The following is a 14,071-nucleotide window of genomic DNA, read 5'->3' on the forward strand; positions in this document are numbered from 1 at the left end:
GAGGATTATTATGAACTATGTCTTTGGTGGAGTCAAGAAAAACAAAATCTGAAGCTGCACACAGGTTAACAGATCCCCTTTATGTTATTAATCATCAAAGCTTAGTGACTGTTTAGAACTAGGCGTGTCTACATGTTGAAGTTAGAAATGAGTTCATATTAACGGTAATAAAAGGATTGATGCACTTGAATCAGCAGCAGGGATGCTGTAATAAATATCTGAAGTGTGGTAGAGATGTACTGCATGCAGCAGAGCAATTCTGATGCAATATTTATAACTCACAGATTTCTAACCTTTCTTTACAGATTGAGGAGAGAGCCGAGTTTCTAAACAAGTCAGCACAGAAAAGGTAAGCGTCATCTTTTTTAGTCATGTTGACCTCTACTAACAACGCTTTTTAAGCAATCCTGTTTTTGCTGAATATGAACAATACAATCGAGAGCTAGACCCGAGGGTCTGTAGTGTAGGACGTAAAGCCCAAACTGTATGTAATGTGTATATCATTTTCAGGGCATTTAGATTTTTCATGCACTGTATGTTAATTTCTTGCTTTTGCCCAGCAGCACAATGAAGGCGTCTCATTGTCCTGTGGTGTCCAAGATAGACAACAGGCTGGAGCAGTACACCTCAGCTGCTCAGGTTAGCTCTGCATCAGCTTTGAAAACACTGATGGATGGATGGATGGATGGATGGATGGATGGATGGATGATGGATGGAGTTGTTTGTCATTTTCAACAAGTTTCACGTACGTCTCCTGTGCAATCCCAGCCCATTCTTCTTTGGCGAATCTCTCAAGCTCCTCCAGATTTGATGGTCTTCTGACACAGATTTTTTGAATGGGATTCAAGTCCGGGCCTTAAGCTGCCCAGTCAGTAATGTTCACTTTAGTCTTCTGGAGGAGTGATGTGTGTTTTGTGTTGTTGTTTCTTCAGTCCTTCCACCTTGATAAGATTCCCAGTTCCAGACACACTGAAGCATCCCCAAAGCATAATACTACCACCATGGTGTTTTTAATGTGGGGATCGTGTTCTTTGGGTTGTGCACGTCTCTCGTCTTTCTCCAAACATAACCAGAATCTCTATAACCAAAGAGCTCCAGTTTCATCTCAGGTGACGGACTTCTAGTATACCTAATCATTCTCGAGGTTTTCCTTAGGATACTTCAGTCTGGTTTGAAGGTCTACAGGCTCACAGTTCATTCCCTGCGCGAGGTTCTAGTGATTGTCTTCTTTGACATCACAATTCCCAACTTGGTTAAGTCATTCTCTTGTGTCTCTAGTGTCTTGGCAGTTGTCCTGGGGTCTTTAGACACATTTCTCACTAGTTTTCTTTTCAGAGTCTTTGAAATCTTTCACTGCCTACCTCTGCCAGCCTTGCTCTGTGTGGCTCTGTTTGAATTTCTTGATGATACTTCTCACTCCAGTCCTCAACACTTGGAAACACTATGATAACTTTTTATATCCAGCATTTGCTTTGTGAGCATCAGCAATTGTTTTTCTCAAGATTTCTTTTGTTTTTGGCACGATGCTTTCTCAAGTGACAGCTCAAACCCTCACAAAGTTTTTATATTGTGTGTAAATTGGAAGATAACCCTCAGTTTTAACTTGACTAAATCTTACAAACCCTGAGCATCACAAAGTTAAAACACATCATTGCACAGCAATGGTTTGTGCTATGGCTCAATAATTTATCTGTACATAAATAGATATGTTGAAGCAATCAAAACATCATCATAGCTCCACCCACATTGCACATGCCAGTCACTGATTGATCTGTGCATCTCTAGTGCAAATATCCAATATTTGTCAAAAAGCAACTATGCAGAAAAAGTAATATTTCATTCCGTAAGTGTTTTAATTTGCTTGACTAAAATGTGCCTGCACTGCCTATTTTTGGCTATCATTCTGGAAATATTATTATCATCAATCCAAAAGTGCCACTCCTGAGCACAACATTCTACTTTGACTCCCCAACTTAGCCAAAACATAACAAAGACGTTGCATTGAGTTGTTAGTATTTATGCTTTTTTCCTGAGCTTTTATCGTAGCTTAAAACCCAGATTTCTGTCTCCTCAGAGAGAGAACAAGGAGTCTCGATCCCCTCGCTCCGGAGCCGTGGATCTGCCCGTGGTCACCGACAGCATACGAAACATCAAGAGCATGTGGGAGAAAGGCAACGTGTTCAGCTCGCCTGGAAGCGGCGGGAGCACATTCAAGGTAAAAAAAAAAGAAAAAAGTAAAGGTGGTGCAGGATGTTAGAAAGTTGTTGAAACTTTCTGTGTGTATGAGCGAGAGAAGGACAGACAGGAAAGAGCCCAGTTCACTGGTCCTTCCTGCTCTGCCCCGCTGCCAGTGATGACCAGGCTTGGCTGACCTTTGACATTGTCCAAACAGGAAGCAGCTGTGATAAAGACAGGCGTAGCGGGCCGCATCAACGACTGGCTGAATAAAACCCCAGAGAGCAGCAAGACACCAGGAGGAAGGCCAGCGGTAGGTCAACGCTGTATGAGCACAGTACACTTAGCACTCACCTCAGAGCAAAATCCAGAACCAGAGCACATGAAGGTAGTGGCCTGCATTAGGGTTAGGGTCATCTTTTAAATATCATAAAGTTGTCATGGAAAACACAAGTAGTCATTCTTCTGCCAAAGTTTGTTTTGTTTTTCTCTTTTGTATTTTGTTTTTCTTGGCTCTTATTTTGAAGTGGGTGGTGCTTGGTTGGCAGAGAGTGATGCCACTGGCCTCTGTCAGAGACCCACCCCCGATGAGCCTGGTTCTGCCTGCTTTCATCCTGTTAAAAAGGAGTTTTTCCTTCCCACTGTCACCAAGTGCTTGCTCATAAGCGGTCTTTTGATAGCTGAGGTTTTCTCTCTGTTATTGCAGACTCTTGAGATGACTGTTATTATGACTTCACGTTATATAAATCAAATTGAACTGAATTGTACACCAGTCACGATTTAACAAGTTGACCCAGAATCCAATGACAGCTGGTGGGTTTTTCTTTAACTGTCAACCAAGGCCAAATCCCACTGTGGCCTCTACACCCTCCCATTTCGCTGGGAGTGTGAAGTGCTGTTGAAGGTTCTCTGAGGCCATCCTTGTGAAATAAAACAGGTGTATGGGCAGTTATCCGACATCGCTGCTGCTCCCACGTTAGACCAGTTGGCTTGGAACGGCTCTTAATGTAGCGGACCCTCCACATAACAGTGAGAGTGACTAGTAATAATGTGCAGCATTCCCTCTCCTGCTCCAGTCCCGCTGTCTTTTTATGCCTGTGTCATATTTACTGCTGCTTATGTTCTGTGTAGGACATGTTTTATGATCACTTTCAAACGATGCAGTGAAGCAGGTCAGTTGGACGCAGGCTGTATCCTCTCTCTGACTCCACCTGGTGGCCTCAAATAAAAATGAATTATGACGTGTGTGAGCTTGCTGCTCTCGCAGCTGTAATTTCCAGCTATAGTGCGTGTGGACAGTGTAGACGTGGCATCATTTTCAAGCATTTGATGCTAAACCCGTTGCAGTGTTTGCTTGCAGACAATGATTGAGCTTTTTGTCCTGTCCTTCCCAAGTGTATAGAAACATTTAAAGCTGTGACTTTATCCAAATATTCATGCTGGAGCATTATGCTGTGTGCTAACATTGTTAAAACAGAGCAGGGGAAACTTTCACTGCACATAACTTTATGTCCAACGTGACAGCATTAAGACGTCTTTCTCGAGTTTTACTTGGATTGCCTCAGACTATTGATTATCGTGTGAGCGCTTTTTCCTCCACACAAACCCCTCTCCGCTTGATCGCATCGGTCATTCTCTGCGCTCGTTCCATCCTGCCTACATCTCAGGTACACCGCCACTGCTGCCACACGATGAACATTTTCAATCAGAGCTCCAAATGCAGAGCATGCACTGATAATGCGCTTGCTTTCTGACTCTCCCCCTGACAGGACCTGAAGCCTGTTGACGTCACCAACAAGAGGAGTCTATGGGAAAACAAAGGCGCCTCTCCGGCCAAGGTAGATGTCATTAATATCAGCCCATTTACTTGCTTAACATGAAGTGAGATTTGTATAGGAAAAGATCCAGATTAGTGCTCCACGTACTGGAAGAAGTCCAGAATGGAGTTTTGACTCTGCCAAAACAGTTTGCGGTCTTGGATGGCTCTCCATATATATTTTTTTGCTCCAGTTTCCTGTCGTTGTCAATCAAAGAGAACATTTTGTTAAAGAGATGAAGTAGAAATATTAGATTAATCTCATGATGTTTCGACCCTGTGTGGCATTACTGAGAGTAACAATCACGTTTATGTGTTTTTTTTGTTTTTAAAGAACTCTGATAGCTAGTTGACCTCACCGTTAAATCTGGAATAAGCCTGGAGAGGTAAAAGAGAAACTATTCTATGTCTTTTTTGTGTCTTTTTTTTTTCAAAGCGCTTATGACTGAATGAGCCCACACTGCTTTGCACTGACTTTTTTGTATGTGTTTTGTTTTGTTTTTTTGGCTGTGGTTGGACATTTTTGAGTTTCAGTCCAAAGTTAGAGATTTGTGATCTAACGTGTATGTCACTTTTTGTGCCTCCTTGACTCGCAGTGTTTTTAGAGGCTTTTATTTTGACGAGCAGTACACTTTGAGCCACTTTCTGCAAAAAGAGAAAAGAAAAAAACTAGAAAGAAATAGAAATCTTTTCAATTGTTGTAAAATAACACACACAAAGTGGACTTAGTCAGTTTAAAGAAAGGTTACACTGTTGCCTCCATTAACATCCATAGGTTATTAAAGCCGACGCAACAAAATCCAGAAGATTACATCAAATTTACATTGTAAATTTACAAAAAAAACAAAGAGTGTGCCCGTTGTCCAACTGCAGGCTTTAAACTTTTCACAAATGGCTGCATCACATCACTGCTGCTCCTTCTGACGGCCACAAATCACCGCTCTCGAGCCAGCTCAGCTTCACTTTACTTTTTATTGCCCTAATGGAGGAACTGTTTACAGCATTCTTTACAGGAGAGATGCCTCACTGGGGTGTGCAGCGGCAGCTCGACCGCTGTGAATCACTGTTATCGCCTCTGATTTTCAAACACGTTTGACTAAAAGCTGATGGGAATGATCTGTTTTATCGAATGTCTGTGTGTAAATTTAAACTCTGCTTAGCAGAAGTGGGGAAAAAGGCTGGATATCCACCATAACCACTCATTTTTCTACAAACTCTCTTTTCCTTCTTATCTGGCAGCCTTGTGTTGCCGCAGTAGCTACAGCGCAGGCCAGAGGCTGTGGTCTGCAAGTGAGTAGTGGGGCTGGAGGACACCAGGCGGTGGTCTGTGCTGATGTAAAAAAAGGGCCCTGTACAGGAAAAGTGGTGGTTAGAGTTTTCATTAGGTAGTGTGCTATGCTGTGACGTCAGGGAAGACAGCAGAAGCGGGTGGGATAGGCGCAAGAATCCGTGGGCGAGGTGCAAGTGGAAGTCTTTCTGCATCTTCGCTGGCTCATTAACTTCTTGTCTTCGTGTTTTCCAGGTGGCAGGCAGAGGGGAGACCAAATCAGTTGCTAATGGTGAGTTTTTCCACGCACAGGCATGCGTGCGGCCGCTCTGAAGAGTTCAACTTCACTGGCTCATTCTGAGCTGGGCCACTTTGTCTGCTTTCTTCATTTGTGTAATTGAAAAGACTGGGGGATTTCCTCAATCCACAGGGGTACACACTTAATCCTTTAGTTGAGGTGGAAATGTGGAAATGAAGTTAGACAATCGACTAAAGGACAAGGACATCGATTATCTCATTGTGTACAGGCAGGAGCTTCTTGTAACAAGCGAGGAGCGACAGAAATTCACGTGTTCGCTTGACTCCCCCAGCAGCAAACTTTTCCACTTGTGTTTGTTTGGACACATGTCTAAGCACTTAAGCATTTTAATTTTTGTCGGGATTAGAGGCATGACCTCACCTGCGCTTTGACTTACACAACACCGTGTGTTCCAAAGCGCATAACTGGTCCTCCCACAGGCAGCCGTGCAGTATTTCGGTTTGCGGTTTGGCCTTTTGTTTGGCTGCTGCTTTAGGATGCCACTTACCCATACATTGTTTGCTATTTTAAAATCAGATCCGAGCACAGCCTCCTCCTCCTCAGGCAGAAGAGAGCTTTTGGCCTTGAGAGATTCCACACATGTCAGCGTAATGCGGTGTTTGTTCAGAGCACACACACACGCGCACACATAACCAATTTCACCTTTATGAATGCTCTCAACAGCCTTCTTGACACCACTCAGACCTTTCAGCTTTTCCACTCTTGCACACGTCCACGTCTGTTGCTTAGATCCGGGCAGCGTTACAAGCAGCATTCCTGCCAAGCCGGTTTGTCACATTAATAACTGGTATGTTCGAGATTAGCACACCATAGCAGTCTGACTCAGAGGATGAGAAAGGATTTGTTTCTTCTTTTTTTTTAATTAATTAATTAATTTATTTTTTATTTCTTACTAAGAGTTGGCTGTCACACCGTACAGACATCTGACACCAGAGTGGACAGCGTGGAAGTTTACAGCCCACCCGCTCTCCACATGCTTGGAGAGTTTCCAAAATTATGTAGACACTTGAAAATAGGTAGAATTCAATGCTTACTGAGTGTAGCAGTTTATGAATCAGGGTGCACAACTTATCTGCTGTCCTTCAACAATGCAGAAATATTCAAAAGAATTGCTTGTATTCGACTTTTTTAATAAATCAGAAGTAACCAAGGGTCTTGAATGGCATTAGGACCTCTGTTAATATTATTATGTGGCTTGTTTTAGATGTTGGATTGAACTATGAAACAGGGAACAAAAATAAGTACTTACTAAGTGCTTAAAAACAACAATGCTTTGAGCCAAACAGTCGTGTCAGTAAACCTGTTAGCATGATTGCTGGGCTGAGAGAAAAAAACATCTGCAATAATTTGGTGGTTAACTGGAGAAACTGAACGTTTTGACCTGATGATGGTGTTAAATGAAAAGTTGAATTGAAAATTAGTACGATAACAATCATGTTCCTAGAAATACAATACTATGCAAAAATCTCAAGCCACTCCTCATTTCTTTATAGTTTGATAGAAAAATGGAAAATAGGTGCAGTGTTTTATTGAAACATTGAAGTACAGCATATAAGGCAAAAACAGATTGTGTACAATCCTCATGAGTGTGAAAGTCACCATTATTCTTCAACACAATCTGTACTCTTAGTTTTTGTCATCTCTTAAGGAGTAATTCTCCAGGCTTGTTGAGGGGACATTCAAAGCTCTTCTCTGGATGTTTACTGCCTTTTGCATCGTTTTCTGTCAGGACAATCCCACATTGTGTCAGTAATGTTGAGATCTGGGCTCTGGGGAGGACAATCCATGACTGATAGTTTTCTGGTGTGTGTTTTTCTATCCCGATATGTTTGTAGTGGACTGAGAGTGTGTTTGGCATCATTGTCACAGTGAAAAAAGAAGCTGTTGCCAATCAGACACTTTCCTCGTTCTGTTGCATGATGGAAGGTATTTTGCTGCATTCATAATTCCCTCAATTTTGACAAGACCCCAACACCACTGGCTGAAATGCATTCCCCAAATCATTACAGATGTGTGTGTACTCACTGCTGTTCATATATATTTTGATGACGACTTGAACCAAAAATATAATTTGTAATCATCGCTCCATAGGTTCACTTGCCACTGATTTTGACACCAGTTCTCATGTAATTTGAAGTACCTCTGTGTCATGACTTGACATGACTTCTTTCCACTGGGAGCATTTCTGATATTAGTGATCAGTAGATGGATTCAAAGAAAGGCCATCTTTCAGATCCTGCGTTAGGTCTTTGCTTGGATTGTTTCCTGTTTCTTAAGGGCACGACTTACTCTTTAAAATTGGTTCTTTGCTAAGCTGTCTGTTATTCCATTTAACTTAAATGATTCATAGGTCAGCGTTAGGTAGCTTAACAAACAAAAAAGTTAATTTCTCTGTTACAAGGGGTGGTCTTTTAAAAAATATAAAAGACCTTCGGGAAACTTGAAGAACTCTTGCTCAAAACCAACAATATTTCATCAAAGTCTTGCTCCTTGTAATCAAAATATAAAGACGAGTGGTGAGTCAAGACTTTTCCACAGTACCATATGGAAAATTAGCAAAACTATTTTGACTCCTTGTTTTGAAGTCGAAACAAGTCCAATAAACTCAGACTTCTGTGGAGCCAAATTTAAACACCTCACTGCTTGGTTTAACACAGACCTGTGTGGGAATATGGACTTGGAGTCAGGCCACTGATGTACTCGTTTTTGTGTCTTTCGATAGGTATGGGACACTAATGTCTTGAAGGAGCCACTAAAGCTGGGGACCACGACAATCCAAGAATCTTCTTTGACTTTTCCTTAAGAACCAAATGCCACACCCCCAGGAGGGACCCCCAAGAGCACGCAGGGACAGGACAGACACTGTCCGAGCACTGTACCGAAACAGCATCAGCATATTGTTATAGGCTTACCACGTATAGTGCCTTTGCACAATAATTTCTGCTTTCTAAAAAATTAAAAAAAATAAAGTATGATAACAACAAAATGCTGTGAAATTTGGACATTTAAAATCACTAATTACTTTATAAAATCCTGCCAGGAAGACAATAAAACTAATAGAATTAAGATTTATGTCTCGTACTCCGTGCTGAGTGGATGAGTTCAAAAGTTTCCACATTCCAAAGAGATGGGCGATATCACTTCTCTCCCTCAGAATATTTTCCATCTCTCTCTTTTTTTATTTATATTTAAAGCAAAAGCTTCACACAATGCTATATTATTCAACGTTCACCTGTTCAGGATAGAAATATAAGCACTTCTAGAGTTTAGCTTATTTCACTTTTATTGTCTTACCAATAGTGCAGCAATGGTCTGAGTAATATATGCTAGCACATGTGATGTTTTGACTATGACCTATCATACTGTATCATATATAACATCTGTATACTTATAACAAAAGGTATTTTTTGCTTTTTTTATTCATTCACCAACAGGCAGTTGATTTTGAAGGTGACAGGAGTGTTGGATATTCAGAAGGCCACTTTGACATTTATTGTCCTTTCATGTCATTTGTTTTTTTTAATTTATGTTTTAATGTTTTTTGGGGGGGGGTTGAGTTCTTTCTAGCTTTCGAACACTTTAAAACATCTTCAGACATTCCTCTTAAAAGCAGTTGCACGTGGTGCCTTTGCTGCCTTAAAGTTTTATGATGTAGGACATGTTTTTTTAATCTGCCTTTAACTTCTTTTTTGCCTCTATGCACACTCTTATGCTCAGCAATACTTTTCATATTGAGGGCATACAAAGTAAAATCAGGGTGCCTAAACATATAGCAAGGTCATAGTAACAAGGATATTTACCACTATCTAAAACTTCTGGCCTTATGATTGCAATGACAGCATTTAGGACAGCCGAGGTACAGTACTTTAAAGCCTCCTAGCAGCTCAGCATGATTTTGACTTGTGATTTTTCACGTTTTCACGCAGCACAAGCTTATAAGAATATGAACTGTTTGTCAGGGCATTAAATTGATCGGTGTTACTGCTCAACAATCTGACAATCACATTCCATGGCTCCTGAAAAGAGCAGGGGAGCTGGACCAAAATATTTTTAAGCATGATAAAATGTGACGTTTTTGTATTTTTTTTAATGTAATGGTTTCATAATGTTGTGTTTTGTTTTGTTTTCTACAGCCTTGTGTCCACTTTTTAAATTTCCATGTTTAACCAGACACTTGTTCCTTGTGTAGCGCTAAGCCTATGCAGAATACATTATCTGTAGTCTCTCTCCAAATGTCATACAAGCAGGCAGTTTCCAAGCGGAGGAATGTGTTGAACATTGTAACCTTGACTCAACAACAGCAATAAATACATTGAGGTATTCCACATTGTTGAGTTTCCTTTCACACCTTCACTTAATACACTCACCAGATGCTTCTCTATAGTAGTACCAGGCTGGACTGCCATTTGCCTTCACAACTGCCTTTGTTTCTTGTATTCTGAATCTCTTGTTCCACCACATCCTAAAGGTGCTCCACTGGGTTGAGAACTGAACACAGTGGAGGACATTTGAGTACAGTGAACTCATTATTATGTTCAAGAAACCAGTTTGAGATGATGTGAGCTTTGTGACATGGTGAAATGTCCTGCTGGAAGCAGCCATCAGAGAATTGGTACTAAATTGGTCACAAAGGCACAGATATGGTCAGCAACAATATCTGGTGTTATAACCATATATAATATAATTTCTTCCTCCCCACTCTTGCCAAGTACTTCCTCACAGGAGGTAATCTGATTGTTGGGGTTTTTATCTCTATTATTTTAGGGTCTTTACAATATAAACAGCCTCAACTGTTGTGATTTGGCACTACATAAATAAAATGTAATTGAATTAAATTGGCATGAAACAGCCCAAGAAAATACCCTCACACCATGACACCACCACCACTGGATGGACCCATGCTTTGCTAGTACTCGCTACAAAAGGATCGATCTGGTAAAGGGGTGGGCAACTCCAGGCCTCGAGGGCCGGTGTCCTGCAGGTTTTAGATATCACCCTGGGTCAATACACCTGAATCAGATGATTAGTTCATTGCCAGGTCTCTAGAGAACTGCAAGACATGTTGAGGAGGTAATTTAGCCATTTGAATCAGCTGTGTTGGATCAAGGACACATCTAAAACCTGCAGGACACTGGCCCTCGAGGCCTGGAGTTGCCCACCCCTAATCTAGTACCTTGCTAGTACTAGGTTGGACCCTGTTCGCTTTCAGAATGAAAGGGTATTAATAAAAGGTCCATGGATTTGTGTTATTTATGCCAAATTTATGCCAAGTCTGGTCATTCTCCTCTCATCTCCTGTATCTGCTCAAGGCATTTTCTACAGCAGAACTGCCGCTCACTGGATAAGGCCTCCACCAAAGTGGAAACACACCTCCACCTGGCTATGCCTAGAAATCCTGTCCTTAAAATTTATATATAATAGGCAATCTTGGAAAAAGTTGAATATAATGAGTTTGACGATGGTCAAAATCGCAAAAACATGTTTCTGTATGAAATTATTTGGCTGAGGTGTAATTGAAGGTACAAGTTTGAAGGCAATTGTACTTCCACTCCAGCAGAGCACAGCTTTGTGGTGTCATTTCTCTAAAGGAACAAAAACCATAACGTTCTGACAGCCCTCTTTAAAATGACTCTAAAGTGAAAAGTATTTCCAATTTCTCCCATCATGTGTAGCGGATTACGGTGAGCACTCAAAGGCAGCATGTCTGTCCAGGTATAACTCATCTGTCTGCCTCCAACAATAGAACTGACCATCCTGACCAGTCATAGAAAAGATATGTGGTCACATGACAAACAGGGCTGTATTAAGTGTGCGCTGTGGGTTGGGAGGCAGATGATTGAACTTGTCTTTGTCTGGCAGCTGAAGAATAAGACCAGTACTTGTGGCTAATCCCATTTTTTCTTCAAGGAATATATAGGAGGTAAGAGTTGAGCATGGCCATCATCTCAGGGTGCATGATGTCAAAAAGGCCAATAATTGCAATTAAAGCGCTCCTGAGTTAGATACGTAAAACCCATCAGCATGATCAAACGATTACCTGTTACTCATACGTAGTGAGATGTAATGGATCAAACTGGCTTGGCCATTTTTATGATGACTTCTTCTTTTTTTTCTGTATTCTAATCCAAACTGTGTATATCACGCTGTGGAAGGTGCTAAGCTCGCTCCTGAGACTTTGGAGTTGGTTGCATGCTTTTGGCTTTAACTTAATGCTGCCTAATGCTGAAACCAGCACCCGCAACATTCTTGCCGCTGTCAGACTCTCTGTTGTTCCACAGTTTCAGCCAGACGGGGACTGACCGCATTCATTAAAGCAAATACACATTTAATACCCGGCCATGACAGCTCTCATACATTGTGAATTCTTTCTGGGTTTCCAGTTAGTATTATTCTTCAACCAGATGGCCTTCTTTCATTTCAGCTTTCTCTACCTTTCTTGGTCTCGCTCACTTTTTCTTCCTTTGCATTGGCCCTTTGACGTCAGCTGCTGAGTTTAGTGCCACAAGTAACCACACTGGGGCCTCCACAGGCGCCGCGATGTGTGAATTTGAGCACATATGTAGCAGAATTTAAACAGAAGCATACATTTGGGGCAGTAACCATATACAGAAGGTGTAAATATGGCGTGCAGAGATTGAATGTGCAGCTGGTCAGGACGGCATCCAGGCAGTGGGAGCGAGGGTGGAACTGGGGATGTGGAGCTAATTTTATTTCATCATCCATTCAACGTGTGCATGAGAACAAATATCTGTTACCAAATATGACTTTAAAAAGCAAGAGAGTCTACCCAGAGGTATTGTGAAAATGTTTCCCCAAACAATCAGCTGACCAAACTGCAATGGCAAAAATAGCCTGAGTCACAGCTCATTGATTTACTGTGAGTATGCGCGAGGTGAGCCAAGCCCATTGTCTGGAGGAGCTGTTCAGCACCTGTTCAAAAGCTTGCTCTGTTATTCTTATAAATAGACCCTCGCCCTCGGTCCTTCTATTCTGACCCACTGACATTGGCGTTTACGGTTCGGTGATTTATAAGCATGTGGAAAAAAAACACGGCCCCAGGAGGTGCTCTGCGCAACCATATTTCCGACATGTAACTGTTACATATAAAGAACCTTATTGAATCCCTTCCTCTGAGCAGCATGACCTTGACTCTGACATTTTGATGGTGTTGTTACAGAAGCTGGATCGACCGTGTTCCTATGTGAATTTTACTCTATGTATGATTTCATTTTCTTAATGTTAGGTAGCTTTCTCTGATTTCAAAGGGATACACCAATGATTACTTTCATGAAGGACCTCCATGAGAAACAGATAAAGACATCAGAAATACATTTGTTTGTGCTCTTTCTCAAAATAAAGGTTGTGTTTTTACAGAGGGAGGTATTTACAAAACTATATCCTATTCCTGTGAAAGAAACGATGAAAAATTAAAAGAGAGGAGCTTGAGATGTCTTGACCTATGATCTGATTATCTATAAAGTTGTGAATAAGAACGTTTTCAGGGGCTGGATACAGTTCTGTGAAAAATTATGTTCATTCTTACTGCTTCCATGAAAATGCCATAATACATTAAATACTTCAAAACTTTGGTGTAACACAATAAAAGAGGCAATTTAATGATCAGTTTTTAAACAATTCAAATATGAATTTAGATTTTAAACCATGTATAATTTCCAGGTATAAAATGTAAAAACAATGCAGAAGTGCCTTAGACTTGCATTTATTCTAATGGCCATTGAGGGGGAACTTTTGTGGTTCCAAATAGAAGTCAGTTAATTCACTGTTTTCTTAGTGAATTAATGGGCTTCATCACTAGAATCAGATCCACCCCTCTACCTTGCCCAGCTTTTGGCTTTTGTTTCTATTCTGAATACATTTTTTTTAATATTACAGTGAATGACAGATGTGCCAAGATGGCTACATCTGAAATCTCAAGCATCAGCCTTCAAAACAGTAGTCCACTCATGCGTTAGGTGAACACACACTTCTTTCAAACCCCACGCTACAATTTTGTAACACAATCTTTTTGTTACAAGTCTAGCTTAACCTTCATGACATCCTCATGGCTGTATCAAGGTTGCCCTCTAAGACTTTAGAAATCGAAATTCAGAACAGCAGCCACTCAGCCTGAGTAGTACAGATCATGACAAGAAAATTGATTTCTAAGTAAACAAAAAGAGGGTAATGGCCGCTTAATAAACCGAGCTTGTACTGAAATCAAATACAACTGCTTTTAAAAGAAATATATTAAGTTAAGCATTGCCATCACGCTAAATAGCACCTGTTATGATGGAGATTTCTTGCACTACTTCAAAGCCTTTTAAGTACCTGGGAAACTGTTTATGAGTGTACGTATCAAAGCCAATGCAATATGTGTGGCTGCAGATACATCAGTGCATCCCCGAAGAACTCATGCAAGCCTGATATTTTCAGCGCTTTTCAGACTCTAGTCGGCTGACTGCAGCCTTGATCAGCGCCAAAAGGAAATGGCTGA

At 41.0% G+C, this 14,071-nt stretch overlaps 1 protein-coding gene across 6 annotated transcripts in view; it reads left to right on the top strand.

Moving 5' to 3' along the window:
* Positions 1 to 9,902, top strand: part of cald1a (caldesmon 1a) — a 66,115-nt gene extending 56,213 nt beyond the window's left edge. For 4 of the 6 annotated variants that reach the window (XM_085436191.1, XM_085436190.1, XM_085436193.1 and 1 more), the window contains 7 exons: positions 306 to 349; positions 564 to 639; positions 2,075 to 2,215; positions 2,393 to 2,488; positions 3,945 to 4,013; positions 5,514 to 5,550; positions 8,300 to 8,387. In XM_085436191.1, coding sequence (XP_085292317.1) covers positions 306 to 349; positions 564 to 639; positions 2,075 to 2,215; positions 2,393 to 2,488; positions 3,945 to 4,013; positions 5,514 to 5,550; positions 8,300 to 8,313 — 477 coding nt within the window. In that variant the 3' untranslated portion in view covers positions 8,314 to 8,387. Of the gene's footprint in view, positions 1 to 305; positions 350 to 563; positions 640 to 2,074; positions 2,216 to 2,392; positions 2,489 to 3,944; positions 4,020 to 4,325; positions 4,378 to 5,513; positions 5,551 to 8,299 lie in introns of those variants that run through there. The other 2 variants (XM_085436195.1, XM_085436192.1) reach the window with 2 other exon arrangements.
* Positions 9,903 to 14,071: the final 4,169 nt, after the last annotated feature.

The sequence above is a fragment of the Copadichromis virginalis genome, linkage group LG17 (genome assembly GCF_057382275.1).
Source record: "Copadichromis virginalis isolate Kocher_CV1m ecotype Utaka linkage group LG17, C_Virginalis_male_GT1.1, whole genome shotgun sequence".
NCBI classification, from domain to species: Eukaryota; Metazoa; Chordata; class Actinopteri; order Cichliformes; family Cichlidae; genus Copadichromis; species Copadichromis virginalis.